The sequence below is a fragment of the Haliaeetus albicilla genome, chromosome 8 (genome assembly GCF_947461875.1).
Source record: "Haliaeetus albicilla chromosome 8, bHalAlb1.1, whole genome shotgun sequence".
Classification (NCBI taxonomy): domain Eukaryota; kingdom Metazoa; phylum Chordata; class Aves; order Accipitriformes; family Accipitridae; genus Haliaeetus; species Haliaeetus albicilla.
In genome coordinates, this window is record NC_091490.1 from 39,650,292 (window position 1) to 39,678,208 (window position 27,917).

The 27,917-nt window shown below is 56.0% G+C and overlaps 1 protein-coding gene across 1 annotated transcript; it reads left to right on the forward strand.

Moving 5' to 3' along the window:
- ONECUT3 (one cut homeobox 3) lies at window positions 1-27,376 on the forward strand. The gene is made up of 2 exons (XM_069790113.1): window positions 1-1,071; window positions 22,609-27,376. The coding sequence occupies exons 1-2, from the start codon at window positions 42-44 to the stop codon at window positions 22,899-22,901; spliced, it is 1,323 nt and encodes a 440-aa protein (XP_069646214.1). The 5' UTR covers window positions 1-41; the 3' UTR covers window positions 22,902-27,376.
- Window positions 27,377-27,917: the final 541 nt, after the last annotated feature.

Consider the following 27,917-nt stretch of genomic DNA (forward strand, 5'->3'; position numbering starts at 1 on the left):
CGAGCGAGCGGGCGAGGCAGCGGCAGAGCCCGGCGGCCACCATGGAGCTGGCGATGGAGAACCTGGGCAGCCTGCACGGCGTCCCGCACTCGCAGCCCGCCGAGCTGCTGAGCCCGGCGCACGGGCGGCAGGGCTCGCACCGCAACCTGGTGCCGCACGGCCGGCCCGCCATGGTGTCGGGTATGGCCTCCATCCTGGAGGGGGGAGACTACCGCGCCGAGCACAGCCTGGCCGCCCCGCTGCACCCCGCCATGAGCATGTCCTGCGAGTCCCCCTCCGGCATGAGCCTGAGCAGCACCTACACCACGCTGACCCCCCTGCAGCACCTGCCGCCCATCTCCACCGTCTCGGAGAAGTTCCACCACCCGCACCACCACCACCACCACCACCACCCGCACCAGCGCCTGGCCGGCAACGTGAGCGGCAGCTTCACCCTCATGCGCGACGAGCGGAGCCTGGCCTCCATGGGCAACCTCTACAGCCACTACCCCAAGGACATGCCGGCCATGGGGCAGCCCCTCTCGCCGCTGCCCAACGGGCTGGGCAGCCTGCACAACGCCCAGCAGCCGCTCGCCCCCTACGGCCCCGGGGGCCACTTGCCCAACGAGAAGATGCTCTCGCCCAACGGCTTCGACTCCCACGCCGCGATGCTGTCCCGGGGCGAGGAGCACCTGGCGCGGGGCTTGGCGGCCCCCAGCTCGGCCATGATGCCGCCGCTCAACGGGATGCACCCGCACGGTCACCCGCACGCCCAGCCCGGTGGCTCTCTCCTGGGCGAGAGGGAGAGGCAGGCCTCGGCCACCGGTTCCCAGCCCGGCGGCTCCGGGCAGGTGGAGGAGATCAACACCAAGGAGGTGGCTCAGAGGATCACGGCCGAGCTGAAACGCTACAGCATCCCGCAGGCGATCTTCGCCCAGAGGATCTTGTGCCGCTCCCAGGGGACCCTCTCGGACCTGCTGCGGAACCCCAAGCCCTGGAGTAAGCTCAAGTCCGGCCGGGAGACTTTCCGGAGGATGTGGAAATGGTTGCAGGAGCCGGAATTTCAGAGGATGTCGGCGCTCAGGCTGGCAGGTAGGTTACGGCACGGTCCGCTGCCGCGGCCGTCCGCCCCGCACCTCCGGGCGGGTGGGTGAGGGGGTGATGCGAACACGCGTGGGGACCACTCGCTCGCGGGGGGGGGGGTGTGTGTGGCTGTTACCGAGCCGATGTGAAGCCTTTCGAAGAAAGGGAAAGAAATTCTATTTAAGGTGTATTATATTGAAGGCAAACCTTCCACCCCCCCCCGCCTCCCCGGGCCTGCTCCTGCCAGAGGGAAATGAGACATCCCGGGTGGTGGGAGCCGGGAGCTGCCCGCCGCTGCCCGCCGCCCCTCCGGGCTGCCTCTAGCCCCGGCGGGGCTTTCACGTTCCGTCCCGCCCGCCGAAGCTGTCCCTTACCCCGCGGAGAGCCGCTGACAGCCCCCGGCCCACGGTCCCCGCCGCCCGTGGGTGCGGGCTGAGCCGCGGCCCCCGGGGCCGCTCGTGGAGCTCCTTCGCGGGCTGTTTGGCACCGCCGCTCGGTACCGGAGCCGCGCTCGGGGAAAGCTCCGGTCCGTCCCCGCGCTGCCCGGTCGCTCCCCGCCGGTGGGGCCGGGGATAGGGTGGGGGGACGCGGGCAGCACCGGGGCTGCTCTCCGCTCCCTCCGGGGCACCGGCTGCCCTCGGGGAGAAGGAGCGACCCCCCCGCCCCGTGTCCCCGGTTCCCCGCGGCCGCCCCCGGCGGGGCTCGTTCGGCCTCAGGCCGGCGCCGGGCCGAGGGTTTGCTGGAGAAACGCGGTTTTGCTGCGCGGCCGCGCTGTGTGTGGCTGCGGGGGGGGGCGGGCGGGGGTCGCGGCTCCGCTCTGCTCCGCGGGGGAGAGGGTCGAGGGCTGGCAGAGGGGTCAGTGCCCGGCCTGACCCACCACCCCCCCCCCGGCACCCGGAGCCTCTCCGGCCCTTCCTTCCCCCGGCTCCTCCGCGCCGTCCCCGGCAGAACCGCGCCGGGGCTCCGCGGGGCCAAGCGGGGATGGCCGTGGGGTAAAAGCCACGCGTGTATAATTTTTTAATTTTTTTTTTTTTTTTTTAAAGAAATCAGAGGTCCCCGTGGCGCCGGGCAGAGTCCGGCCCGCCGGGCGCTCGGCACGGCGAGGAGCCCGCTGTTATTTATGAAGGAGAGCAGCGTTCATATGTATTTAGTGTAATTCAGTTGCTCTTTAATTAGGGCAGGGTAGTGGCATCTTTTAGTTCCAGTCGATGCCCTATTGAAAAGCAGTTAATAGAATGCAAATTGTTCCTGGCTTTACAAGGTTCTGGTAAATAAAGATTTAAACACTGCCGCGATCGGCCGTTTAATGCCCCCGTTGTTCGGGCTAATTGAGCAGCGGGTGGCCGGTTTCTGACTCGCCAAAATTTGAAATAATAACCATGATGGTGATGATAAAAATGCGGCCCCGGCTGGGGGAGGCTCGGGGAGGTCCCTGCCCGCCGGCCCGGCTCGGGCTCTGGCCCCGCTGCCATCGCTCCGCTCCTCCCGCGGCGTCGGGGGAGGTTTATTCTCTCCCAAATGGTTTTTATTCCCCAGCGCCGAGTTTCCCTCGGCCCCAGGGACGCCTTGGAGGCATTATTTACGGAAATTAAACCCCCAAATTTCACGGGGACAGGGTTTAATTCTTTGCTTTCTGCGAAGACAGGGAAAAAAACAACAACAAAAAAAAGCCACAACAAAACAAACCACCAAAGCAGTCACCCCGCCGTGAACCGGCCCGCGTTGAACCCCGGCTCCCCACGCGGGACCGGGCCGCCCCGAGCGGCCCTTGGCGGGGGATCGGCCGGACCCCGGCCCCGGGCGGGGGGAGCCTCTCCCACCTCCCCGCGGCCTCCCCCGGCCCGGCCGCTTTGTTCCCGGTCCCCGGCCCCGGTGCCGCCCCGCTGGGACCCGCTTTCGTTTCGTTCCTCCCGCCGTTTCGTCCACCCGGGACCGGGACCGGTTGAAGCCCTTCGGGCTCAGCCCCGGCCCGGCTGCCCCGAGAAGGGGGGGTTCTATCGGAGGGGGTCGTGCTGGAGCGGGGAGACCGTGCCCGGCCTTCACGATCGTTGCAGGCGAATCCCCCCCCCAACCCGACCCACTCCGGGGCCTCCGGTGGAACCTGCTCGTCCCTTCAGGCCGCCCCGGGCTGGGGGGGCTGGAGGGGCCCGGAGGGCTGCGACCCCCGCCTCCGGCAAAGAGGGAAGGGAGCCCTTCCTCGCCTGGCCTGCGATCAGGTTTTTTCCCTCCCAGTGCAAGCGAAAAAAACGAGTTTTAGACGCGGAACACGGCCAGGGCGAGGGCTGGTCCTGGTCCTGGTCCTGGTCCCGGTCCTGGTCCCGATCCCGGTCCCGGTCCCGCCGGGCTGCCGGAGTCCATCTGATGGATTAGTCCGAGTCAGTAAATCGCGGATCAATAAACACGCCGGGTCCCTATAAATGGCAATTGCCGCTTTTCTCCTCTTTCCACTCCAGTTCCCCCTCCCGCCGCCCCGTCCGCAGATGAACCATTAATTATTCAGCCGGGACCCGGGCAATGCCGCAGCCGGGGGGGCTGCAGCTCCCCCCCCCCCCCCCCGCCCCCGGGCTCCCTCCGGCTCCGCTCGCCCCGCGGGGCTCCGCAACATAGGGGGGTCCCACGGGGAAACATCTGGGCAGCAGCTGGCCGGGCCCGGCCCGGCCCCTCGGGCCATCCATCTCTGCGACCCGCTGTCACGGCCGCAGCCCCCCCCCACCCTTCCCCAGATGCAGCTCCACAAACTTCGTGACCCCCCCACGAGGCCTGAGAGGGCCCGTGGGTGGCGGGGAGCTCCCGCCGTGGCACCTTTGGGGGTCCCTGCACGGCGGAGCGGGGCTCCGAGCCCCCACTCGCGACCCCCCCACCAGCCATCCCGGTCCATCGACAAAGACATCGGCTTCGTTCCCGTGGGACCCTGTGGGAAGCGGGCGCGCTCCTGCGCTCCCATCCCCGCGTGTCCGTGGAGGGCGGTGGGTGCCTTCCCACCACGCGTGTCTGTGGGTGCGCTCCCATCCTGTCAGAGCAAACCCCCTCCCCGCCACAGATTTATTCCGACACTCAGAACTAGGGAATTCGCTCGTGATTATTTCTCGGGAGGGCGACAACATCGTTGTGTCCCTTTCGGTACACGGCGGCTGCCCGCTCCCCGCGTTCATTTGCCCTGAACTCGGCCGAGAGCTGGGCTGACCCATCCTCCCGTGTTTTTCCCCGAGACGCGTGTCCGTGCGGGAAATTCACGCACTTGCGTGAAGCGTTGGGGCCGCCAGTGGGCTGTAAGGCCGGGCCGGAAGAACCGGCTCCGCTGGGACCTGGTCGCTGCCCGCGTCCCGGGGAAGCAGCGCGGTCCCGAGTGGGCTCCGCGGCCCCCGGGATCGGCTGTTTCTGCCCCAAAGCTTTTCCCGTGGCGCGGAGCAGGGGGAGCGCGGCCGCGCTGTGGCCGGGGCGGCTGGGCAGCCCTCCCCGAGCCCGTTCGTTCCCTTCTTCATCTTTTACAGTTTCTTTTCCCTTTCCCTCTCCCAGCTTTCTTTTCTTTTTCCTTTAGCCTTCGCCCCCACCTTTTTCTCCCCCCTTTTTTTTGGTTTTGTTTTCGTTTACTTTTCGTGTTTTAGTTTCGTTTTTTTCCTTTCCTTTCCTTTCCTTTCCTTTCCTTTCCTTTCCTTTCCTTTCCTTTCCTTTCCTTTCCTTTCCTTCTTTTGTCTTCCTTATTTCCTTCTTTCTTTCTTATTTCCTTCTGTCTTTCTTTCTCTGTCACTCTTTCTTTCCTTTTCTTTTCTTTTCTTTTCTTTTCTTTTCTTTTCTTTTCTTTTCTTTTTTTTTCTTTTCTTTTCTTTTCTTTTCTTTTCTTTTCTTTTCTTTTCTTTTCTTTTCTTTTCTTTTCTTTTCTTTCCTTTCCTTTCCTTTCCTTTCCTTTCCTTTTCTTTTCTTTCCTTTTCTTTCCTTTTCTTTTCTTTTCTTTTTTCTCTTCTCCCAGGGCTTTCTCCCCCAAGCAAATCTCCACCGCAGCACGAACCGTCGTTATTCAAAAAAAACCCAAACCACCCTGAAACTGTGAGCACGATCGCGGGGCTGGGCCAAGGCAAATGCCCGAGAGCTTTAGCAACGCTAATAATTAATGCCGCTAATTAATACTGCGATCTAATACACAACACTGCCAGAACCAGGGACAAGATTGCGCCGCGTAAAACCTCGGGAAATAGATATTTTTTTTTCCCCCACGAGTTTTGTTTCAATTTCAGCTTCTTTCAAACGACTTTGGCCCAGCGACGGCTCCGCCCCGCCGGCGGCCACCGGGCACCGGGGCGGCTCCGGCCGCGGCTCCGGGCGACCGCGGCCCCGGGCACCGGCCGCGGCTCCGGCCCGGGAGAGCGGCGGAAAATCCCGGACGGTTTCACTGCTTTCGATCCGCGCGTGTCCGCGGGGCGGCGAGGAAAACGCTCCGCGGCCGCGGGGGAGGTTTGTGGGATCGGGAGCGAATTATTTCGCCGCTGTAAAATGGGGGAAAACGAGAGTCTGGGGCTGGAGGCGCCCAGCGCCTCCCCCCCGGCACGGGAGAGATGCCCACTCAGGAAAATACAAAGAAAGCAAGAGAGAAAGGAGAGAAACCCGTTCTTCCCGTTGGAAAAAAAATGTGGGATTTTTTTTCCCCCTTAAATTTCTCAAAATTTTCTTAAATTATTATTATTTTATTTGATTTTTTTCTTAGCACGTTAATAAGACACGACTTGCTCCGCCGGTGCGGAATCGCCCGCCGGGGCCGCCAGCCTGGAGCAGCCACCGCCGGCTCCGCGGGGGCGGCCGCTGCGCGCCCCGCACCGCGCCCCGCACCGTGCCCCGCCCCGCACCGTGCCCCGCACCGCACCGTACCCCGCACCACCCCGCACCCTGCTCCGCACCCCGCACCCCACCACATTGCACCCGCACCCCACCACACTGCACCCCGCACCACCCCGCTCCGCACCCCGCACCCCGCTCCGCACCCTGCCCCGCACCGCCCCGCGCCCTTATCAGCGCGGCGGGGGCCGCCCCGCTCCTCCCGCAGTGATTTTTCTGTTTGCTCCTAATCTGCCTGTCAGGAGGGGCCAATAAACCTCCCATCGGTTAAATATTAAAAAGGCTTTCCACCCCCCCCAGGAGGAAATAATCTCCCCTCTCTGCTCCGGGTACGACCCACCCGTGTCCGTGGGGTCCTGCTCCCACAAACACCGCTGCCCAAATCCCCCTCCCAGGGCTCCGCTCATCGCCTGCCCAGGAGGGCCCCCCCCCAGCCCCAAAGCAGAGGTAGTGCCAGGGGCCAAATCTGGGGCCTTTCTTGCCGCCTCCTCATTTTTGGGTGCACATTTTGGGTGGGGTTTTGTTGTTTTTTTTCTTTTTCTGGGTGTATGACATGGGGGTGATATTTTTTTCTCTGTCCTGTCAATCGCCACTGAAACCATAAGGGAGAGATAACAGAGAAGAGAAAACTCTCAGAGTGACCTTTGAATCAATTTGAAAAACCTCATTTAACTGATAAGTCTTGAAAGGCCCAGAACTAATTTGAAAATACATCTATTAAAATCTCATTGCCGCTGCCTGCGAGCTGCTGGGAAGGGTGTGCGAGGCGACTTCCCGGGGTTGGAGGAGCTGGGAAAGCAGGTTTAAGCCCTGGTCAACAAAGAGATTCCAGAGCCGCCTGCAAAATGATGGGGCTTAAACCAGGAGTGAAAATAAGAATATTAAAAGAAAATCAGTCTTTCTTCCCTAGCTGGTGGGGAAAAGGGAGATTTACAGCATTTTCCTGCCATAACCAGGCACGGAGTCTGGGATCGCAGACAGAATATTGGATTTTTTTTTTATTTTTTTTTTTCCCTCCAGAAAACAAATCCAATATTTTCTCATTCTGCTCAGATGTGGTTGCAGGGCCGGGGAGCCTGCGCCTCTGGGAGAGGACAGCCGTTCCCCCCAGGACTGGCTGCAGGGGAGGCTCTGCCTTTGCTCCCATCACAGGGTTTTCCGCCTGGCTTCCTCGGTGCCATGGAGCAAATGCCAAAACCGGGGACGAACCTGGGCTCTGCCAAAGTGGGGGAAGAGAAGGGATGGTGAAGGCAGGAGAAGACCAGAGGCAGGGCCCAGGCACCTCTTTTCCTGCCCTGGGAACATCCCACCCTGCCCTGGGCACGGCACCTCGCCTCCCCCAGCATCCCTGCAGCATCGTCTGGGTGTAGAGGAATCAGAAATCCCCTACGGAAACCTCCCGGGCACATGGGTCTCCTTGTGCGAAGCCTTTGCAGGGCTCATGGCAGGTTGGTGATGGCTGACTTGCAACACCAACAAAAAAGTAAGAAGAAAAATTAAAAAAAAAACAAACCCACCAGAGCCTGGCTCGGAAGGGCTGGGGCTTTGCATCTCGGTGGAGATTCGGGGACCCAACGTGTCCTGCCCCAGACCTTGGGCTGCAGTTTGGGACGCTGCTGCCTTAGGACAGGCTGTGTTTCCCGCAGGAATCGCTGCCTCCCTGGCCGCGGCAGAAGCCAGACCAGTTACCTCCCAGCCCCAGCAACTTGTTTTCTTGGAGGGGAAGAATTTTCCCCCTTTGCTGCCTGATTCCCTGAGGTTTCTCAGAAAGGCTCAGGCAGAGGGACCCCGGCACCCCAAGCACAGACGGAGGCATGAGGCAGCTTTGGTCTGCCCTCACCCCACATCCACGCCCCTGCACGTGGCTCTGCCCCAGCTCCCTTTTTGGAGCTGAGCTGAGGTGCACAAATCCTGTGGCTTAGCATCGAGTGGAGGCTTCAGTCAACCCGGGATGTGTCCAATCAACCCGGGATGTGCTCTTGGCCATTGCCCTACTCCTGCACAGCACCAACGGCAGCTAGGGTTAGTCCCTAGTTTGGAAAACTGGCCAAAAAGGGAAGTTGGAGCCAAAATTTTTCTCCTCCAGCCCATCCGTCCTCAGCCAAAAGCAATGCTGGGTGGGTGCAACAGGAGCAATGCAGGTATGCGCCGGGGCTGGCGAGGGGCTGGCGAGCAGCCGGCAGTAGGTTTTGGCAGCCGAGTACATTTCTTACTGGCTCCGTGCAGGACCGTGGCCATCGAGTGGCAAGATTTTGCCGATTAAATGGAAATTCAAAAATCTTGTTAATACCTCAAATGATATATAAAGCACCTCCAGTGAGATTTAAACCAAGGTGGGGTTGGACAGACAAAACAGATGGTGGATTTTTAAAACATTTGGAGTTGTTAAAAAATAGCGAAACATAAAGGCAGCCTGGATTATCTGGTGCTGGAAGGAGGGGGCAGGACATTTAAAAAATAAAGACCCAATATTAAAATTGAGACACATTTGCATGGGCATGGGTAGGATTTCAAGAATGGCTTTAATAACTCTATCTTAACATATATATATATTCTGTTAGGGATAGGCACCATTGCTCTAAGTCCTGGTGGTTTCCGCAGTGCAAGGTGAGGAGGTCCAAAAATTATTTAAAAGGGATTCAGTGGGGTTCAAGGTGTTTCACAGGTGATGAAGTTGAGGCACGGAGAAGGCAATGCTTTGCTGCAGCAAAAGTGGGGCTGGAGGTGCCGCATGGTGAGAGGAGGTGCACCCACGTACACCCATGATGGGTGGGATGCGGGCAGAGGTGGTGGGCTGAGATGGGTAGGGCTGCAGCGAGGATGATCTTATTCCCCAGCCCCATCCCACTGTGGGCACCAACATTTTGCCCCCTTGTTTGGGATCAGTGATGGTCCTTTCCTTCACTTTCTCATCCCCCAGGTTTTGCCTCCAACCTCTTCACTGCAGGACCTTGTTGCTCCAACCAAACCGTACCCTGGTTTCCTCCATGTAGGAGGACTCGGTGTCGCTGTGAGCTGAGAGTGGGGAGCTGCGGGGTGGAATTTGCTGCCTGGCCTCTAACCTGGGGAACAGCAGATGCCACCACCGCTGCTCTGTGTTGAACAATGTCCCCGTTGGGAGACCTGGACCCGCCGTCTTGCCTCGGTTCTGTATCTCTGTGATTGTCCCTCTTCTTTTTCTGTTCCCAAACCCAAGGTATAGAAATCACCAAGCAGGAGTGACCCCTTTGGGGTCCGCGAAACCTTGTCACCCTTGGCAGGCTAGGGGTGGCTTGGCTCTGCCCAGCTTGGGAGAAGGAGCCAGAAAATCCCTGTGTGGGAGCCTGCCGAGGGGAAAGCAGGGACTGGTTTTGGGAAGGCACTTACTGGGACTGGCCATCATCTCCTCGCTTGCAGAGCAGTGAGGAAAATCCTGACATCTCAAAAAAAAAAAAATGATGGAAAAGCAAATTGCAGCTTTTTCTGCTGCTGATGGCATGGGCAGCAGTAACTGACGCAGCTCTGCTGAGCCCAGGTGTTGGCAGGAAGAAGTAGCAAGGGGACCAGGGGACTGCTGGTCTCCTACCCAGGTTGGAGGAGAACCGAGGTCTCCTGCTGTTGGCATGAATCCAGGGAGCCTGAAATATTGGGGGCTGGTGGGCTTGGGGTGTGCTGGGAGGGCTTGGTGTGTGGCGCAGCTCTGCAGGGCACAGCCGGGAACCCAATGCATCAGGTTTGGCTGTCAGGGACCCTATAAAAACTCGAAGTGGACCAAAATGAGGGGAAACACCTCGTGCCAAAGCAGTCTTCAAAGGGCTGTATAGGTGACGATCTCCCCAAGGAGCACCCGCAGCAGTGCCCGGCACAGCCAAGGGAAGCCAAGAGCCACGGCAAGTGGCTCCGGCCGCTGGGAGATGTCCCAAAGCCTCGTCTCCCCTTCCCATGCCAAGTGCCACCACGCAGCTGAAGGGACAGGAGTTGTGACTTAGCCATGGGTTAACAAGTTGAGCATCCACAAATCCCTCTGTGCCTCAGTTTCCCCACATGTAAGAGTGGGGATGACAGTGCTCTTACAGAGTATGTGAAGACACCAGCAGCTGGTTATTAAAGCCGAGGAACTCAGTGATGCCATGTAAAAGGCCAAACCTATAAGCTGGAAGATGAGCTCCAGCGAGCGATGCCCCTTTGTGGGAGTCATGCTATCCTCGGACGATAAAGAGCAGGTAATGAGCAAACTCTCTCCATTAGGGATAAAATTGCAAATGTATTGGGAGCTGCTGACGGGTGATAGTATCAGGGGCTGACAGAGATATCAACGGCTCTGCTCTGCCGCCGACAAAGGCTGCTCCCACTACAGACCATCGGAGACCCTGGCACTCAGCGCCTGTTGCAGGGCCGGGGAGCGCAGCAGCGCGTGGCAGTGACGCCAGTGCCTGCAAGCAGCATCCCATCCCTTGCAATTTCTCTGGAGATCTGTCCCTACTCTTCATTTTTTCCCATCCTCCGAGGGTCCCTCATCTGCCCTGGACCTGGCATCCGCCCAGATAAATTAAAACCCGGGATGGGGGATGGATCTCGGTTGGGTTTTGCTCAGTGGTTGGACCAACATCTGGCCCAGTTTGGCTCAAATGTGATGCTCAGAAAAATGATGGGGTCGATGCCATGGTGGTTTGTGCTTCCAAAGCCCCCCCTGGGATGGGGGGGGGTGTCCCTTCCCCATCTGCCTCCCAACCTGAAAGGGGAGAGGAGGAGGAGGGAGGGTGGGACAGTAGCACAATGCTGCCAGGCTTTGGAGTCACCCAGAGGGACCCAAGGCTTTAAGAAGAGGCCTCTGGAAATGGATCCATGGATCAATGCTTTCCTTTAGTTCTCTTTTTGGGGCCAAACTTCAGGATTTTGATTTCTCGCATGGAAGGCAGTGAACCCCTACCCTGATATTCCCAGGCGAGCTCCTGTATGGGGCACTGCTACCAGACCCCCCCAAAGCCACTCACCCGCCTGCCCACACACACAGGCAGCCAGAAGGGGGACCACGCTTGATTTAGGGCATTTAATTTGCTTTCTGTTGCATGTTTGTGGTGAGGTGGGTGTTCGCACATGGGTCTGCGTTGCAGCTGGTTTCTGTTCAGGTGGGTCAGAAATGGGGCGAAAGGAGGTGAGTCAAAGACGTGGCAAAGGGTGCAGGTATCATAGGATGCTTTCCATGCCAAGAGAAAAAAAATAATTTGAAAAATAAGTAATCAAAATCAGGGCGTTTATTCAAAATAATGCTGATTTCAAACCAGCTTGTTTTTCCTGGAGAAAATTTGAAAGCATCTCCCTAAAACTGAAATAGCCTTTTCCACCCCAAATTAATTATTCCCAGCCATTCCTCTGCCTTCAACACCTCCAAGAAAACCCCAAATTATTTATTTGCTTTGATTTTTGGCACCGTTGCAAGGTGGTTGCCCTGCCAGTGGGTGCCCGGGGGTGGAGGAGGATCGGCCCTTCTCTCTGTATGAGAAGATGCTGCTTAATCAATACAGGCAGAGCCGGGATCTTCAGCCCCAGGGGTGTCATTACAGCACCGTCATCTCTCCTGGAAAAGGGACCTCAGGGGGCGCATTTGGTGAATTGGGGGGCTCAGATGTCCCCCTCAGCCTCCTGCCTGGGAGGTTTTCTAGTGGCGTTTATGGAGGGTTTATACTTTCTCTGCATGATGATTTCATTCCAGCCGGCTTCTCTCACCCATCACTCTGATGCTCCTTGAAGGTGCCGGAGCCCAGCCTGGCTACTCAGGGGGTGCTGGTGATGGGAGGGAGCGGCCCCCCAGGCAGCGGCACCATCACCTGGCAGACACCCCCCTTGCTGCCTCCTGTTCTACAAAAATGGGAGAAAACAGACAGGAAGGGAAAGGGGGACAAGAACGTGGGGAAAACAAAGGGGCTGCTGGGCATTGGGCTTGGATGAAGCTGTGACACCCGGCTGGGATCCCCTTGCTCCTCTCGTTTCCGTCCCTTTTCTCTTTCTTCTTTTGGTTTTCTTTTTCTCTTTTCCTTTAAATTTTTTTTCTTTCTTCTCTGTTTTTCCTTTTCTTTATTTTTTCTTTTTTCTTCTTTCTTTTTCCTTATCTTTTTTCTTTTCCTTTCCCTTTTCTTTTTTCTTTTCTTTTTCTTTTCTTTTCTTTTCTTTTCTTTTCTTTTCTTTTCTTTTTCTGTTTCTTTTTCTGTTTCTGTTTCTTTTTCTGTTTCTTTTTATTTTTCTGTTTCGGTTTTTCTTTTTCTGTTTTTCTTTTGTTTTTTTCTTCTTCTTCTTCTCCTTTTTCTTCTCCTTCTCCTCTTCCTTTTCTCTTTTCTCTTTTCTCTTTTCTCTTTTCTCTTTTTGTCTTTTGCCTTTCCCCCCCCTTCTCTCCTCCTTTCCTTCTCAGCCCATTTTGCCGCCCACAGCCCCTTTCGCAGCCAGCAATGAAATTTGGCCAAGAGAAACCATTCCCTTTAACGAACCCCCCAAACACACACACACCCCCCATCCAGCCATGCCGTTACATTTCACTCTCCCACCTTTGGGGCAAAGCCCTGGCGATGGGCAACTTCCACTCAGGGAACAACCTAGTTCCATCAGGATTAATCCCCCCCTTCCACAGCCCGTTTCCCTTCACCTCCCTCCCTGCAAACCTGTCTGTGAGCTCCCCGCCGGTCACGTAGCCATCAAACTGATGTGCCAGCAATATCCAACACGCAGTTAAAGCCACTCGTGGGAGTTTCAATAAAATCGACCAGGCAGGATCAATGGGCTGTGCTGGCCCCGGCCCCAGCCCCACACGGAGCGGCGGGGGGGCAAGAAAAATACCCAGGGCTGTGAAATGGGGGCTGTGGGAGGGGGGGGAGCTGATTACAAATCCATCCCATACTTGCCGTGATTAATTGCTGCTTTACCAGAAGGAACAGCTCTGCATGGGGGTCATTTTTAAATGTAACGTTGTGGGGGAAGTTTCTCTGCCGTGTTTGGATGGGAGGAAGCAAAAGCCCTTTTCCCAGGGGAGATTCCCTCCTGGCAGGACGGGGCCGGAGAGGTGCACGGAGCAGGACCCGGGGGGCAGCGACAGTGGATACAGCCCGGGCTGGTCATTCGTGTCCCCCCAAGCAGTGATTTGGGAGTTGGGAAGGATCCTCCCCAGCCGCTCAGGAGCATCCCTGGCTACTTTGGAGCCATGGGGCAGGGGGGGATGCTGAACCCCCGCCAGCCGGCATCGCTGGCGTCCCGGTGCCGGGAGCCCGTCATGGAGCTGGCCGAGCTCCCAGCCAGGGAATCGCTTGACGCTCGGTCACCCAGCGGGGTCCCAATTTCTGGCTGCTCCTCACCCTAAAACCCCCTCCCAGGCCCCGCTGCCTGTCCCTGGGCAGCCCCTTCGTCCCACGCAGCCGGGCTTGTGCCTCCGCTCCCGGTGCTCAGGGGGGTCTCGGTCCCTGCCCTGCCCGTCTCGAATTAAAACATCATCCATCGTTACAGCGGCAGCACGTAATCCCTGGCAGATCAGTGCAATTACTGAGGGAAATACCTTGGGAGCTGAACTAATAACGCCAGAGCGGTGTATTAAGAGTCACTGGCTTAGCGCAGGCCGCAGCCTCGCCAGCCCCACGCGTATGGTGGGGGACGGGGTGAACCGTCCCGGGGGGGGGGGGCAGCGGGTTCCCCAGGGGGGTGTGTGGTTGTGTGGCCGGGGTGGGAGTGATGGGGAGGGGGTGAGGGGCCGTGGGGCAGCCGTGGGGTTGTTTGTGGGGCAGCGATGGGGCGGTGATGGCGTTGTGACTGGGCGGCACGTGGGGCAGCGATGGGGCGGCCTGTGGGGCAGCAACGGGGCAGCGACGGGGCACTGCGTGAGGCAGCGATGGGGCAGCGCTGGGGCACTGTAGGAGGTGACATGACAGTGGGGCAGCCGTGGGGCAGCCGTGGGGCAGACGGAGGTTCCCTGCCTCGCTGCCGGGCCGGGAGGTGCCATTCCCGCGGTTCTCGGGACTGTCTGGCCCCGACGTGTCCCCCCCCGGGAAGCGGGTGGACCGCTCCATCCCGGCGCGCCCCGTGTGTGAACGGTGGCTGGAACGGCCCATCGTGTTGAGCGCGGGGGGTGGTGGGGAGTAACCCATCTCCCTCGTGGAGGGGGGCGGCCGCAACGCGCCATTGGGCAGCGGCGGGGGGGGCGGGGCGAGCTGTACCACTGCCACCGCCCCCCCGGGGTGGTGGAAATGCGCCCGTCCATCCGCAGGGGGGCGCCAGCGCGGCGGGGACGGCCCATCGTGTTTTGGGGGGGGGCGGAATAAACCATTCCCCGCCGTGCGGAGGGCAGTGTTCCAAAATGGCGGCGGGGCGGTGGAGTGGGGTGGGCTTCGGCGGGTGTCGGCGGCTGCCGGGGCCTTGGGGCTGGGAGTCCCCTCCACTCCACCTCGGCCCCGCTGCCCTCACGGCCCAGCCCGCAGGCAGGTGCTGCCGAGGGCCCTTTGCCCCAGCCAGGGGTGAGGGGGGCCCGACGTCACCCTGGGCCAGGCCCAGCCTGGTGGGGGAACGCACCCTGAGGGACCAGGCAGGTCCCCTCACGGGGTCCGAGCAGCTGCCCTGTGTCACCCCCCAGCCCCCAAGCAGCCCTCAACTCCCTCAGAGCAGCAAAATAGGGCGCTGGGCTCCGCCATTGTCCCCAGACCCCTCCTCGGTGCGCGATGACCAGCCTGGGCGTGTGTCACCAGCGCTGGCTGCTGCCTCACGACATGGATGGCTTTGTGCCGGATGTGAATAGCTGGGAATTGGGTTACGCTACTGAGACAAGGGGAGTCAAAAGAATCTCAGACATAATAAAGGGGGGTGGCACCTGTTGAGGTCAGGCTGGAAGCTGCTTTGAGCGCACTGGGGCCTTCTGGAGCGGGGCCTGGTGGCAGGGAAGGGCTCAAATCTGGAAGGTCCCTCCTGCGATGAGCTGCTGGACCTAAGGGATAATCTGAGAGCAACTGATGTCCCTGCTCAGGCCCTCCCATCTGCCTTCAGAGTGTCCCAAACTCTGGTGAAGCAAACCGTGAATGCCCCAACCTGGAGGATTACAGATTTTCCTGTTCACAGCACCACAGAGCAAGAAAGCCAGCAGCCATCCGAGAAATGACTCGGCCAAACCCTAAGGGAGCTGCCTATCTCACACCCGATAAATCCACCTGAGACCAGATTTAATCAGGAAATGCAGAAAACTGTTGTTTTTTTCCCCCCACTGCTTTTCCCCTCTCTCCAGCAAATGTTCCTTGGCTGATAACGGCTCTGGGGCCTCTCTGAACACCAGCTCTCCACCGAGAGCGGCTCAGGAGCAACGTGTGCTCTGATGAAACACATTTCATTGATTGCTGAATTCTTTTATTGTCCCCGCTCAGAGAGCCAGATCTGGGAGCTGCTGAAGGCAGCAGGAGTTTGGCAGGAGGAGCCCAACAGGAACAGGCTGAGAGACACTTAGCAGTAGCCCATGCTGAGGCCAAAGGGAGATCCTTGCTGCTCCTTTCCTGTGCGAAGAAGCAAGGACAGAGGACTCTGCAGGACCCACAGCTGCATGGGTCACAGGGATATCACTTGCCTCAGATTCCTGGTGCAGTCTCCTTATCTGGCGTTACTTGGTTCTCCATGTCATTGTGGCACAAATGGAACCCCAAACTACCTTTTTCCCCCCAGATTCTGCAGCTGGGACTCTTGCACCAAAGCTGAGCACGAGCAAGTGTCTCTTACTCCAAGGCAAACTTATTTCAGGGGTTGGAGGGTTTCCAGCCATGTCCCACGCCCATACCTGCATCCTCCCTCTCTCCCAGAAGGCGACAACCTTCCCCTGCCGCTGCCATCCCTTGCGGCACTGCTGGCTCCTGCCTGCCACGCTGCCTGACTCCAGCACTTCATTAGCACCAATTTGCTCTCGTCACACTAAGTGGCAATGACTCGGGAGAAGAGTAAGGAGAACAGAGCAGCTGGGAGGACTCCCAGGGCACCTCTGCCCAGCCCTGCCTCACACCAGGCATCTGGTCTGGTCCTGGGCTGTGCTGGCAGCATGAGCACTGAGCAGCTTGTGATGGCAGTGGTCTCCACCGGGACAATAAGAAGCAGACGACGCTGGTCCAGAAAAAGGCTTAGAAAGGGAGGAAACAGGACAAATGGGGGAAGTGACTTTGCCAGCAGATGTGATGGCAGAGCTGTGGGTTGAGCCCAGTTCACCCGGCTCCAGGGGAGAGCAGAGCAGGGCACTAGGTCTCCCTTTACAAAAGTCTCCAGAAAAGCGAGTTAAAAATCAAACCTCTGCAGCAAGGAAATGCTTTTAACCACAGACCCATGTTTTTAAGTCACCTGAAACTGTTCTATGTCCATGAGAGGGGTCTGATGCAGCTGGCTCAGGCTAGGGCTGTCTCTGGTGGGGCCGGTAGCAGCTTACCTGGAAAGGACAAGAATAAAAATAGGGCAAACATGGAGGGATGGAGCCAAGCACACCTGCAGCCACCCCAGCTTCTTTGTGTCCCTTCACCTGCCCTCAGACTAGACAAACTCATCTGCTTCAGAGCTGGAAAAGCTGAAAATGCCACGCCATGAAAAACCAGACAGAGCTTGAGAAGTGCAGGAGAGGCAAAGTTAGGCATCCCACAGGGCTGGCATCGCCACTCTGCTGCACGTTTGGGTAGCTCTGCTGGTCTCCTCCAGCCTCTGCCAGTCCCAGCTGAACCCCTGTCTTGGGAGGGACTGTCATCACCTGAGTGGAGGACCAAGGACTTACGCTTTCATTTCCAGTCCCTTCCCTCTGCCTGCCGACCTGCACTGCTCTGAAAGCTGCTGGGCTGCTGGGGAATGGGCCGGGAAGGTCAGTGCAGACGTCTGGTGATGCCTTGCAGCCCCATACAGGTTGATTGGAGCTGCTGGCTGGAATGAGTCACTGAAACCCTTCACAAGGGAAGGAAAATGCACCCAGCAACGCAGAGGCAAGCACTTTGTCTCATCTCATCTCCTTATTTGCAGCATTCAGAGGAAGATTTAATTTGCTGGGCTCGGAGAAGCGGCTCACCCTGCAGCGCGCTGGCTGCATACCAATGACCAGGGGCTCTCCCCGGGCCTCGGGACTCATCTTCTGGCAGCTCCCAGGGACATGAGCAGGGAAGCCTGTCCCCACCGAGGCAGGGCCACGTGGCACAGGGATACTCACGGAGCCAGGAGCTCTGGCCGGACTGTGTCACTCCAACCCAGCAGGACTGTGAGGCTGCAGCTCTGCAGACAAGTTGCAGCTCCTAACCGCACCTCTCAGGCTCTCGATGGCCTCTGATACACAGTTTTCTGAATCTGCAGGCTTCTAGAGCAGGGCAGTTTTTACTACAGCATGGTTCAAAGCTGTCAGAAGCTGTGGCACCACAGCCGTCAAAATCCCCACAGGTTTTGGAGCCCAGAAGGTTTTTTTTTTTATTGTGTGCTGCTGAAGTCTGGAAGATCGCAGGCATTTGCAGGGATGTGCAGCACGGGGCAGGCTCTGCCCTGGCAGTTGTGTGGTTGACACTGCATCCCCTTTGCCTGTGTGCTCGTTAGTTTTCAAAATCAAGTGAGGTTTCAGAAAAAAAAAAAAAAAAGAGGCAGAAAAAGAGTTGGGGTTTGGGTTTTGGGCACTCTTTCTTCCTGCATTGTCCACTGCTGACTCTCCTGTTGGCACTGTCTTCCCAGCTAGAGAAGACCCGAATTTCTGCTGGAGAAGCCTCTCTGTGACAAATCTCTTTGGGCTCTTTTCCTACAATGAAAAGAAAAGTCAAACAAACCTCTTGCAGTTACTAAATTGCCCCAGCTCTGAGCAACCCAGCTGGCCCAGCTGTGGACCAAAGGATTTCTGTTTTGCAGATGAAATCCCCTGATCGCTGGTCCAGACTCAGCTCCAGCTTTCGGGAGCAGATGCCATGAGGTTAATTCAGCTCAGGATCAGATACCCGCTCTGCTGTGGGAGGCACTGGGCTCATCCCAGTTTACTCAGAGCTGCAGCTCTCAAAACCTTCCAGAATATCAGGGCAGGGCGTGAACCAGTAACACCCATTGCACAACCCTACACCCAGGCCCAGTTCTCTGTGAAAGAGGTTGAGATCCCTCTGCCCCTTCAAGGAGAGGGGGAAACTGAGGCAGCCCAGGGGCTAGACTACTCTCAAAGGCATGGAGAGAAGCCAGCTTTGCTCAGGGCCATTTCCCACCCGGTGCCCACCAGCGAAAGAGCCTGTCCCACCTCTGCACTGAAGAAATCTGTCCCGAGCTGGCCAACCACATCCAGGTACCCCCTCTCCATCTCTTCCTCCACCTCCCTTTGAGCCCCTAAATGCTCCTCTGTCCCCTTGCACCACTGTGAGCCGATTTGACAGGGAGAAAAAGAGAAAAGCTTGTGGGTTTGTTTTTTTTTTTCCCCTAACCTCGCTTACAGCCAGCATGCTGGCTCTGAAAGCCCCTGGCTGTCTTTTGTGATTTCAACAAATCACCAGCACTTAAGCAAAGTGGGCAGAAAATTACAGGTTGTATTGCAAGTGAATGGAGAGGGAGAGCACGCTGGGGCTGAGAAAACAGAGGTTTGCGGGTATAATAGAGAAACCAGTGTCTGGCAGGCTGCGGAAGCCTGCAAAGCCATCAGGTATTAGTTAAATGCTTCTCAGAGTTCATGCTGGGAGGCATAATCACAGCTTCTGAACAGCAGCCATTTGATTGTCTCTATTATGTCTCTTTAGAAATGATTTGGGAGATATTTTGCTTTGAGCTGTCAAGGTTAAGTCAAGGAAAACGCACTCCCTCTGACATAAGTCTCCAGGGATGCAGAAACCCTCAGCAGAAATCCTCCAGGGGAAGCAGGTGGGATGCCTCTGCTTTCAGAGGTCTTTCCTCTTGCTTTTGCCCCCGAGGTTCTTCCTTGCCTTTGCTCCCTGTGTTTTTTCCGCAGCCAGATCAGCTACCTTAGGGATGAAATACCACTAGGGTTGTGTGCCCAGCATCCCAGGCCCGGACACAGCTCTGTACCATCACCCCATCCCACTGCATCTGGCATTCCCTCCTTGTCACTCCTGCACTTGGCTGGTTTCAGCCAAGCCTGGCTGAGCTGTGGAGGTCTCAGAGGTGCAGGTGTTGTGATGTGAGCTGGGGAGAGATGGAGAGAGAAGAGAAAGACTTCCATTGTGGGTGAGCTCAACCCCTTACTGGCCATCGGAGCATTCCCGCTAGCCATGGGGGACCCTGGTCCTTCTCTCCCGCTGTTGGTCCTGGTACTGCCAGGGTCTCCTGTGCCCTAGGAAGAGCAGGGAGCAGGACAAGGCAGGGAATAAATCCTGTTCTTTGGGCATTTGCTGGGGAGATAATGCAGAAGCAGGGGTGGAAGTGCCCTGAAGTGTGTCCCCATCCCCACGGACTGCGGCCAGGCCCAGAGACCCTGGAGGGACGTGGCTGAAGAACAGCATTCAGCCTAAGATGAGTCATTTGGAGCTTGGGACTTGGAAAACAGGGATTTTGAAGCACAGAGAAAAACCCTCACCTTATGTTGACCTGTGTGGGAGTTGGAGCCGTGCTGCCGGCTGTCCCCCGTCCCTGTCTCCCAAGGCCTGTGGGGACACGGGGACAGCCACCGCCAGCCTGCCTGGGAAAGCAGCGCCCGGGGGATGTGGAATAGGAAAAAGATCCTCTGTTGGGGGGTTGATGGCTGCCGTAAATAGATCTGACCAGCATCACTATTGATTTCTGTTGTGCGGAGCTGTAATTAGATTGAACTGGGTATGAGGGGTATTGGGCTGCGTCAGCAGAAAAAGAAATTAATAAATAAACAAACGAGCACAGGAAATGTGGGATGCGTCCGCCGCTGGTGTTGCAGGCCAAAAATAACAGGGGTATCAAGGGGTGCAGAGCAGGGTGTCACCTCTGCCTAAGCAATAGTCGGCACTGGTTTAAATGCTGGATCACAGTTTTACCAGCAAGACCCTGATGGTTAGTGTTTGCCTAGGAGCTTTGAGTTATTAATGGGTGACTGGTTTGTAATAATTACTCCTAAAAATTGAATGGAGGGGTCGGAATGTGAGTTCGAAAAGCTGAAACACTGGGTTTCAGGCTGGCTGTCCAGCACCACTGGTGGGAATGGGTGCCAGCAGGCAGGAGAGCGAGAGAACAACCTGGATCCCAGTGGCTTTGCTAGGGTTACAGCGGGGTCGGCACATTACCCCGCATGTCCCATGGAGGTATGGATGTATTTACACGTACCTACACACATTTGTATGTATCTGGTGTATATATGGTAGAGAGAGGTAGTTTAAGTGCTATCCACGCAGAGCAAAGTCCATGCTCACAGGGTGCGTGTGAGGTGCCCACCATCGACCTGAGGTCCCACCCGCGCCACTGGCACAGGGCCGGAGCCGAGCATGCCGGGGGGACGCCGGGAGGGTACACGGCGGGCGGGCGAGGGGTCCGGAAGGGTGAAGACGCGCTGCTCCGAATGTGCACGTATGGTGTGGGGGGGACTTTTTCTGTTTGTTGTTTGGTTTGGGGGGAGTTTGGGGGGGGTCTTTTTTTTTTTTTTTTAATTCATGTCTGGAAAAAAGTCAAATTTTCTATAAAGGCTTTTTTTGTTTGTTCTTTTTGCAAGCATCTGATGGTCATAGGGTAGGTTTCCACTAAACCATTCTCTGCTGGCTGTTTGAGTAAGATACCCCTGGGACAGCACCACCAGGGCTCAGACTGTCCCATGTCCCTAAGGACGGTGGTTTGCAGCCAAACCTGCTGGTGGGGGTGGGAGAGGGGGAGGGGAAGACTCTCCACTAACCACCTTTATCAGGGACAGCTGATTTTGGCTGAGTGTGGTTGGTTGTGCCAAGCTTGGTGCCTCCTGTCCTCTGCCCCAGCAGGAGCAGAATCGATGGCTCCCACCATCCGCATGAGGCCAGGGCAAGGACCGAGCCCAGCAACCAGGGAAACAAGGCTAAATTTGTTGGATAAATTAGCTGCTTCACTGAGTTCTAGATTTTCCCAGCTTTGGGTGGAAGGGGTGGATATCATCCTTCTCTGTTAGTTCAAGGTGATGTAAAGAGGACTTGTAGTGCAGGCCAGCTGAAGAAAAACCAGAGGAAGACCTTGCTTGTTCTCTAGTGAGGAAGAAGTGACTTGAGACATCCTCCTGTTACTCCTAGGCTACACAGCGGTTTGCCTTTTTACTCAGCCTGGCCGTGAAGGTGCGTTTCTATAGCAGGCAGGTGATTAACCTGAGGGAAATACCTGTCCCATGGACCCAAGATGCCATCCCATTGCTGTGGCAGTGGCTTTCAGCCTTGGCCTTTGGCCCCTCCAAGGTCTGTGCACCAGGTGGAAGAGACTCCTGGAAGTGCCTGAGAGAAGCAAGTTGAAATCTGTCATCCAGCAACGTTCCGACAATGAATGTCTTGAAGGACCTGTGCCCTACTTGCAAAATCCTTTGGCAGATCCGAACCAAGAAATACCAAAGGCTGAAAACTGCTGCTGTTTGGGGCAAGAGTGGGGCTTTCCTCGAAAAGCCCACAGTTTTCTGACTCTTACGAGCTTTCCAGAAGGAAACAGCATGTCCCCAACCTTGGAGGGCCAGATCCATGCCCTGCTTTGCCCATGGGCATCTCATGCTCCCGCAGTGCTGCACATGTCTGGCCAAGTCCTGAGCCAGCAAAGTCCCTGTGCACCCTCAACAGCTTCCAGGTCATCCCTGCTTGTGTAGGAACTGGACCAGCAACCTCCACCAACCTCAGTTATTCTATAATTTTCTAGAAAAGTATCATAGCAAAGGGCTCCTTTTCTCACCCCTTCCACCAGCAGTATGATTAATACTCCTGCAACTAAAATTCATGTATTTACCAAAAGGTGTGTACTCACCTCCCTCCCTCCCTTGCACGCAGCGTGGTGGTGTCAGGGGGGAATTCCTGGCTCCCGACAGCCCATCCCTGTGTGACATCACCTCTGTCCTCACCTACCGCTCAAGGCAAATCTGTAGGGGAGGCTTTTAGTTTGGTGCTGGCTCAACCTGACACATGTGCCAAAGTTTCTGGTAGCAAAGACAGCAGGGGAGACAATTTTCTGGAGCTTTAGGTGGATCAGGCTGTTCTCCACTGTCCAGAGGCAGGAAAACCCCTTCCCAGAGCAGGTGGAACCACAAATGGTCCTTCCAGGCTGTCTGCTGTGGGATGTGGTGGTTGCAGACCGGCCTTTTCACAACGTCCCTGTCCCTGGCTCTTCCCTGTGTTTCGGAAGTGACAGCTGGACGTGATGGCCAAGGGACACCAGTTCCCTGAGTCGTCCAGTGGGATCCACAGAGGTGATGAGGAGGCGAGGGAGATCATGCCAGAGTGCAGCAAGGGAGGGAGGCTGGTGGATGACCCCCAAAATTTAGGGATGGAGCAGGTCACAATAGCCAGGCTGTGGGAGCAGAGTCAGCCCAGGAGTTTCCTCATTCTCTAGTCCCAGGGTCAGCTGGAGATGCCGACACTTGGGCTTTTCCTGGGCATCTGAAGAGGTGATGGGCTTCACCCAGGCTTTTCTCGTACTGATGTTGTAAGAGGCTGTCGTCCCATCTCAGCAGACGCTCAGGAGGCACAGGGAGGAAGAGGAGGGAGGTAGCTTAGGCGTGGTGGGCAACAAGCCAGCATGTTTACTGGAGGGAAGGGCCTGGTTTTTGGGAGGCAGCCAGGCAACCTGCAAGTGGGCCAGGGTGGTGAGCACCAATTAATGGCCCTATTCTTTCTTTTGAACATCTAGCTTGCAAACGCAAAGAGCAAGAGCAGCAGAAAGACAGGAGCCTGCAGCCCAAGAAGCAGCGGCTGGTCTTCACGGACCTCCAGCGCCGCACCCTGATCGCCATCTTCAAGGAGAACAAGCGCCCATCCAAGGAGATGCAGATGACCATCTCGCAGCAGCTGGGCTTGGAGCTCAACACCATCAGCAACTTCTTCATGAATGCCCGCCGGCGGTGTATGAACCGCTGGCAGGAGGAGCCAGGAACCAACCCCGGAGTCCCCTCTTCTTCTACAAGCACTTTCTCCAAAGCATGATGTCCCCTAGCCCTCCCTGCCCCTTCCTGGACATCCTCCTCATGACAAAGCCAACCCCAGACTCACACTCATGCCCCGAGCCAACCGGGGTGGGTGCTTTTGGATGCTGCAAGTCCATCAGCCTCCCAAACCCTCAGCCGGGCGTCACACCTGGATGTGCGCCTTGTGCCACATCCTGCTGCCATGTCCTCCCAGCTCATGGAGCAGGGAAAGGGTTTGCAACCAGGTCAGCTCTGTCCCCAGGAGGGCTTGGAGGAAACCCCTGTGGAGCGAGGGATGATGTGGGATGGAGGGAGAGGGTGAGGTGCTGTTTGGAAGCACGCCTGGTCCTCGGGGACCACAGAACCATGTCTTCATATGCCCACCAAGGTCTTTGGAGAGCAGGGCACCCCCTGACCACCCTCCCCAACCTCAATCTCTGCCACAGCCACTCTTACAGCTCCCACAGTGGAGGGGTAAAGGTGGGGGAGGTACAAGAGTTCGAGTCACGGGGCTGGGCTCTGGCACAACCGCACTGAACCAGGGCCAAACCCCCCATGGTTCAAAGGGGGACAAGCAGGGAAAATGCTCAGCATGTGCCTGGAGGGTGACCAGGCTCCTGCCAGGTCTCTGGCTGCTGAAGGTTTTTCGCACCTTGAGGTACAGTGGTGTTCCCCAAGGCAGCCCGACCCTCTCTGCCATTGACACACGGGCATTTCTCTCCCTTGAAGGTTTTGAAAACCTGGTTGAGAGCATTCCTGTAGTCCCAGTCTCCTCCATGGGCATCTTCCTCCATCCCCCCAACGGACACCCCCAAGAGCACCCCCACCCCCCCCCCATGCACACATGCACCCCGACCCACGAGAGCACTCATCCCCGGATCCCTCCCAGAGAAACTCCGTGGCAAAGGAGACACCTCGCTGTGGCCGCCCGCCTCCATGCACCCGAGCATCCCCCAGCACCACGGCTGGAGGGGGACCACGGCTGCACCGCGTCGCCTGGCGCCCAAGCAGGTCAAAGAAGCACATTTTAGCTACAGAAATCGGGTATTTAAAAATAATAATTGTTTGAAAGGAGACGGGAGGAGAGACTTGGAGCGAAGGATCTGATCTTTTCTGGTGACTGGCTTCACCATTCACCACTGGATTTCTGGTTCACTTTTCGGTTGAGGAATGGACACAGACAAAGCAGATTTGTTGGCTTTGTGTCTCACTCCATCCACCCCTCGACACACACTATTGCCCCTTCCCGTACCCCCTCTTCATCTCTGTTACCAAAGAAATTACAAAACCAAAAACCCAACAACAAAAAAATTCCCTCCTGGGAACCAACGTCGATGTACGGTGGGAAAAGAAAAATCCGAGGGATCTGGTGGCGAAATCCAGCCCTGGGTGTGAGAAGGGGGAAAACTCCCCGACAAGATTGAAAGGGAAAAAACCAACCCAAAAAAAGGAATAACAACAGAAACCACAAGCAAACAAGCTCAACGCAAATACCGGCAACTTACCAAAAAGACGCCAGATTTTTTTTTTTTGTGCCAATTAACAACCTGCCTTAAAACGCGAATTTCTGGAGCAATGGTACTAGCTTCAAAACGATCGTTTCCTCTGAGCTCCCGATGGTGACTTGTGCCATATAAAAAGCAATCACGAGGCCAAACCCTTACAATCAGCCCTTGTCCCAGCCGCCCTGTGGGCTCCTTGCCAGCCTGGGGTGACTTCGGGAGGAGCAGGAGGTGCTGCCAGGGACAGGGAAGGGCTGGGAGAGGCTTGGGGATGGAGGGGGAGGCAAGGTCCCCTCTTTCCCCCACCACTTGGGGAAAAAAAAAAAAATCCTCCAAAACCAACCATCAACCAAAAAAAAAAAAGGGACACTATTGAATTTATGCGGGTAAAATAGTACCATCTGTGTTCTAGCGCTATGGTTTCTTCGATTCACTTTACTTTGAGAGTGATCTGTTGTGTAACAGGAAGGCACCTTGTTGAAAAGAAGGAAAAAAGGAAAAAAAAAGTGTATGTGTTCACCAAAAAAACCCAAAAAAAGCACCCCAACAAAAGAGGAAAGAAAGGACAAAAGAATGAAAGAGAGAAAGAAAAAAAACCCCTGCACACGAAGCCCTGACTGGCTGTGGTCACCGGCGGGGTTAGAGGACGTCTTTAACCAAATTGCTCCTGGGGTAGGTGGGCGGTGGAGGGGTTGGGGGTGTCAGACTGGACACGGTCACACCAAACTAAACCAATTTATTGCTGGAAAGAGAGGGCGGGAGAGAGGGATGGAGAGAGGGAAGGAGTGGGAAGGGGCAGCTGCTGCAATGTATTTTGCCAACCACAACCCCAAAACTAAAGGCAAAGCGAATCTCATCCCCCCAGGACCCCGCTGCCCGCCACTGATTTTTTCCCCTAACGTTGTTTCTTCTTGTCTTGTCGTGACGTGGTGACGATGGTGGTGGATTCCTGAACCCCATCGAGTAGTATTCAAGGGCTGAAAAGCCAGGAAGGGGGCCTTGGTTTGGGAAGTGAAAAACACACAGGAAAAAAAATGGGAAAAAAAGGAAAAGAAAGAAAAAGAAAAAGAAAAGAAAAGAAAAGAAAAGAAAAGAAAAGAAAAGAAAAGAAAAGAAAAGAAAAAAAAAAGAGTAAATGCCACAGGCCCTCAAGGATGCAAAGACATTTCTAGTGAGAACCCGAGAATAAAGGCTACCTCACTTGAGTTTTCAATTTTTGTGATTTGAAAATCACGTCTGATACCAAAGATTTTGTTGCCTTGTCTGGTCTGTGCTGGAAACGCCACTTTCCCTGCTCCCCGCGGACAGGCCGGCCGAGAGTCCCCCACCCCGGCCAAGAGCTCCTCGCCGCCCCCAGCCCCCCCCCCCCAGCCCTGTCGAGTCCCCAGAGAGCGAGGGAGAAGGCAAGCGAGCAACTCCGGGATGGCAGCGTGGTAGATGAGTGCCTTTTTCTTGTACCAAAGGTGTGTGGCCATTTCTTTGCTCCTCTGCTTTGATCCTAAAGACTCACTATTACCTCAGCTCTCCAAAGGGACGGATTCTGGCAACTCTTGTAGTCTTTGGGTGTTGGGATGAAGGAAAGAAACCCAACCCTTGTTCTGATTGAAGAGAAAGCATCCCCCTTGCCGCCCGCTGCGGGAAAGGTGCTGGTTCCTCGGCGTGTCCCCTCTCTCAGATGTCCCTGTGTCCCCCAACCTGGTGTGGTCCCCAGGGTCCCTCCATCCAGCCCCTCTTGCCCTAGGAGCACTGACCTGGTGTCCAGGTTCCTTTTCGCAGGGCATCGCTCCTGGGGAAAGGTTTTGCTCCATGTCCTTCACCAGCCCAGCTTGGTGCTGGGACCCTACAGAAGCCCACAAGATGAAGACATGGGTTTCATCACGGGGTGTTTCCTCCTCGCTCAGCTCAGACTTGGGCTTCGGTTTCCCTTTTTGGTAGCACAGGGAGAGTTCTTGTCATTTCTGTCTGGAAAGATGAAGGCAGGAGCGGTGGAAAGCCTCACCCTGGGCTTTCTCCAAACCCCTCCTTTAGGGAACGGTTTGGAGCTGTGAAACCTTTCAGCAGGAACTGTTTCCAAGTCCCCCAAAGGGCATTTTTGGCTCACTGGGGGAGATGGGCACAGCCGAGTCTGCTCCATTCCACCACTCACCCTTAGCAAAAGGCAATGGGAGGACCTGCCAGAGAAGATGCTCTTCCACAGCAATCTCCAGAATGTCTAATTTAGGGAAACCTTGGGTTGAATTGTACCTACTTGGTTCAGGCTCCGGCCGAGGTGGCTCCTTTTGAGTTGGACCAAACTTGCCCAGGGCCAACCCCCCTGATGACAGCAAACCCGGCCGGGACCCCCATACGGTCCTCCATCCCGCTGGGCAACCTGACAGAGCAGGTCAGAGCATCCCCGACCCCATCGCCTCCCCATCTCGTTCCCCTCCACACTATTGCCTTGGCCAGATCTTGCCCGACCCCATGGCCGTGCCACCCCGCTTCTACCTGATACCCACATGGCTTGTGATACCAAAGACGTTCTCTATGCAGGAGAAAGCCTTCTTTTCCACCCAGCACAGACCTTACAAGCCTTTGACAATGTTCTCTGAAATACCTCAAAATATTTAATGTATAGTTTATGTGATAAAAAAAAAAAAATTACTTAGCTAGTTTTTGGAATTTGTGACTTGAAGCTTTATACTGTTAAATTATAATTTTGCAGAAGACGGCATGTTCTTATTTCTTTGACGCGTTCAATGGGAGACATATTGAATGTTAAGGAAATGAAAGCTGGATAGTTTCACGATTTAAAAAAAAAGAGAGAGAAAGAGAGAGAGAAAGAGAGAGAGAAAGATTAAAAAAAGGACCCTTGGAGTTTACAGATTTCATATTTAAACAAGTCCTTTTAAAAAAAAAAAAGAAAAAAAAGAAAAACTAATAATGATGATACCTTTGCGTTCGGATGTGTTACTTTTCTCTGAGTCATGTCGTACAAGAGTATTTATTATATGTGTTCTGTGTTCAAATGTAATTTAAAGAAGACAAAAAAAAAGACAAAAAAAAAGACAAGATGAGAATTTGATTTATGCATGAAAAAAATATACTCTTTCTTGAAGTAATGTAATAATTATTCGGGGAGGGGTGGTCGGGTGGGAGCGGGAGGGGACAAACTGTGCTTTTTTTGTCCACGAGTTTTCAGTTGATGAGGACTTCTCTGCATGGATCACGTTTTTTTCCAACTCATGCAACCACGGGAGAGTTGTTGTTTATCCCCTCGGTTTCTTCCTTTGCCTCTTTTCTTCCTTTCCTCACCCGGAAAATCGCGTCGCAGCGACGCAGGGAGGCAGGGGGCTGCTTGGAGGATCCCCAGGGAGGACAGGGCGCACAGTGTGGCCCCGTGCCCAGCAAACAGGGTAAGGGTTATCTGGGGCACGGGACACCAGTGTGCACACCCACGTGTCCCACCCGCCACCATGGGGTCTGGCTCCTCGCCGTGCTTTGGGTTTTGTTTTTTGGTTTTTTGTTTTTTCTTTATCCAGCTCTGTGGGTCA

Bases quoted from the DNA above. Each gene is read 5' to 3' on its own strand.
- ONECUT3 (XM_069790113.1), top strand. From the start codon at position 42: ATGGAGCTGGCGATGGAGAACCTGGGCAGCCTGCACGGCGTCCCGCAC. The intron at 1,072-22,608 runs GTAGGTTACGGC...TTGAACATCTAG, and splicing joins GTCGGCGCTCAGGCTGGCAG to CTTGCAAACGCAAAGAGCAA.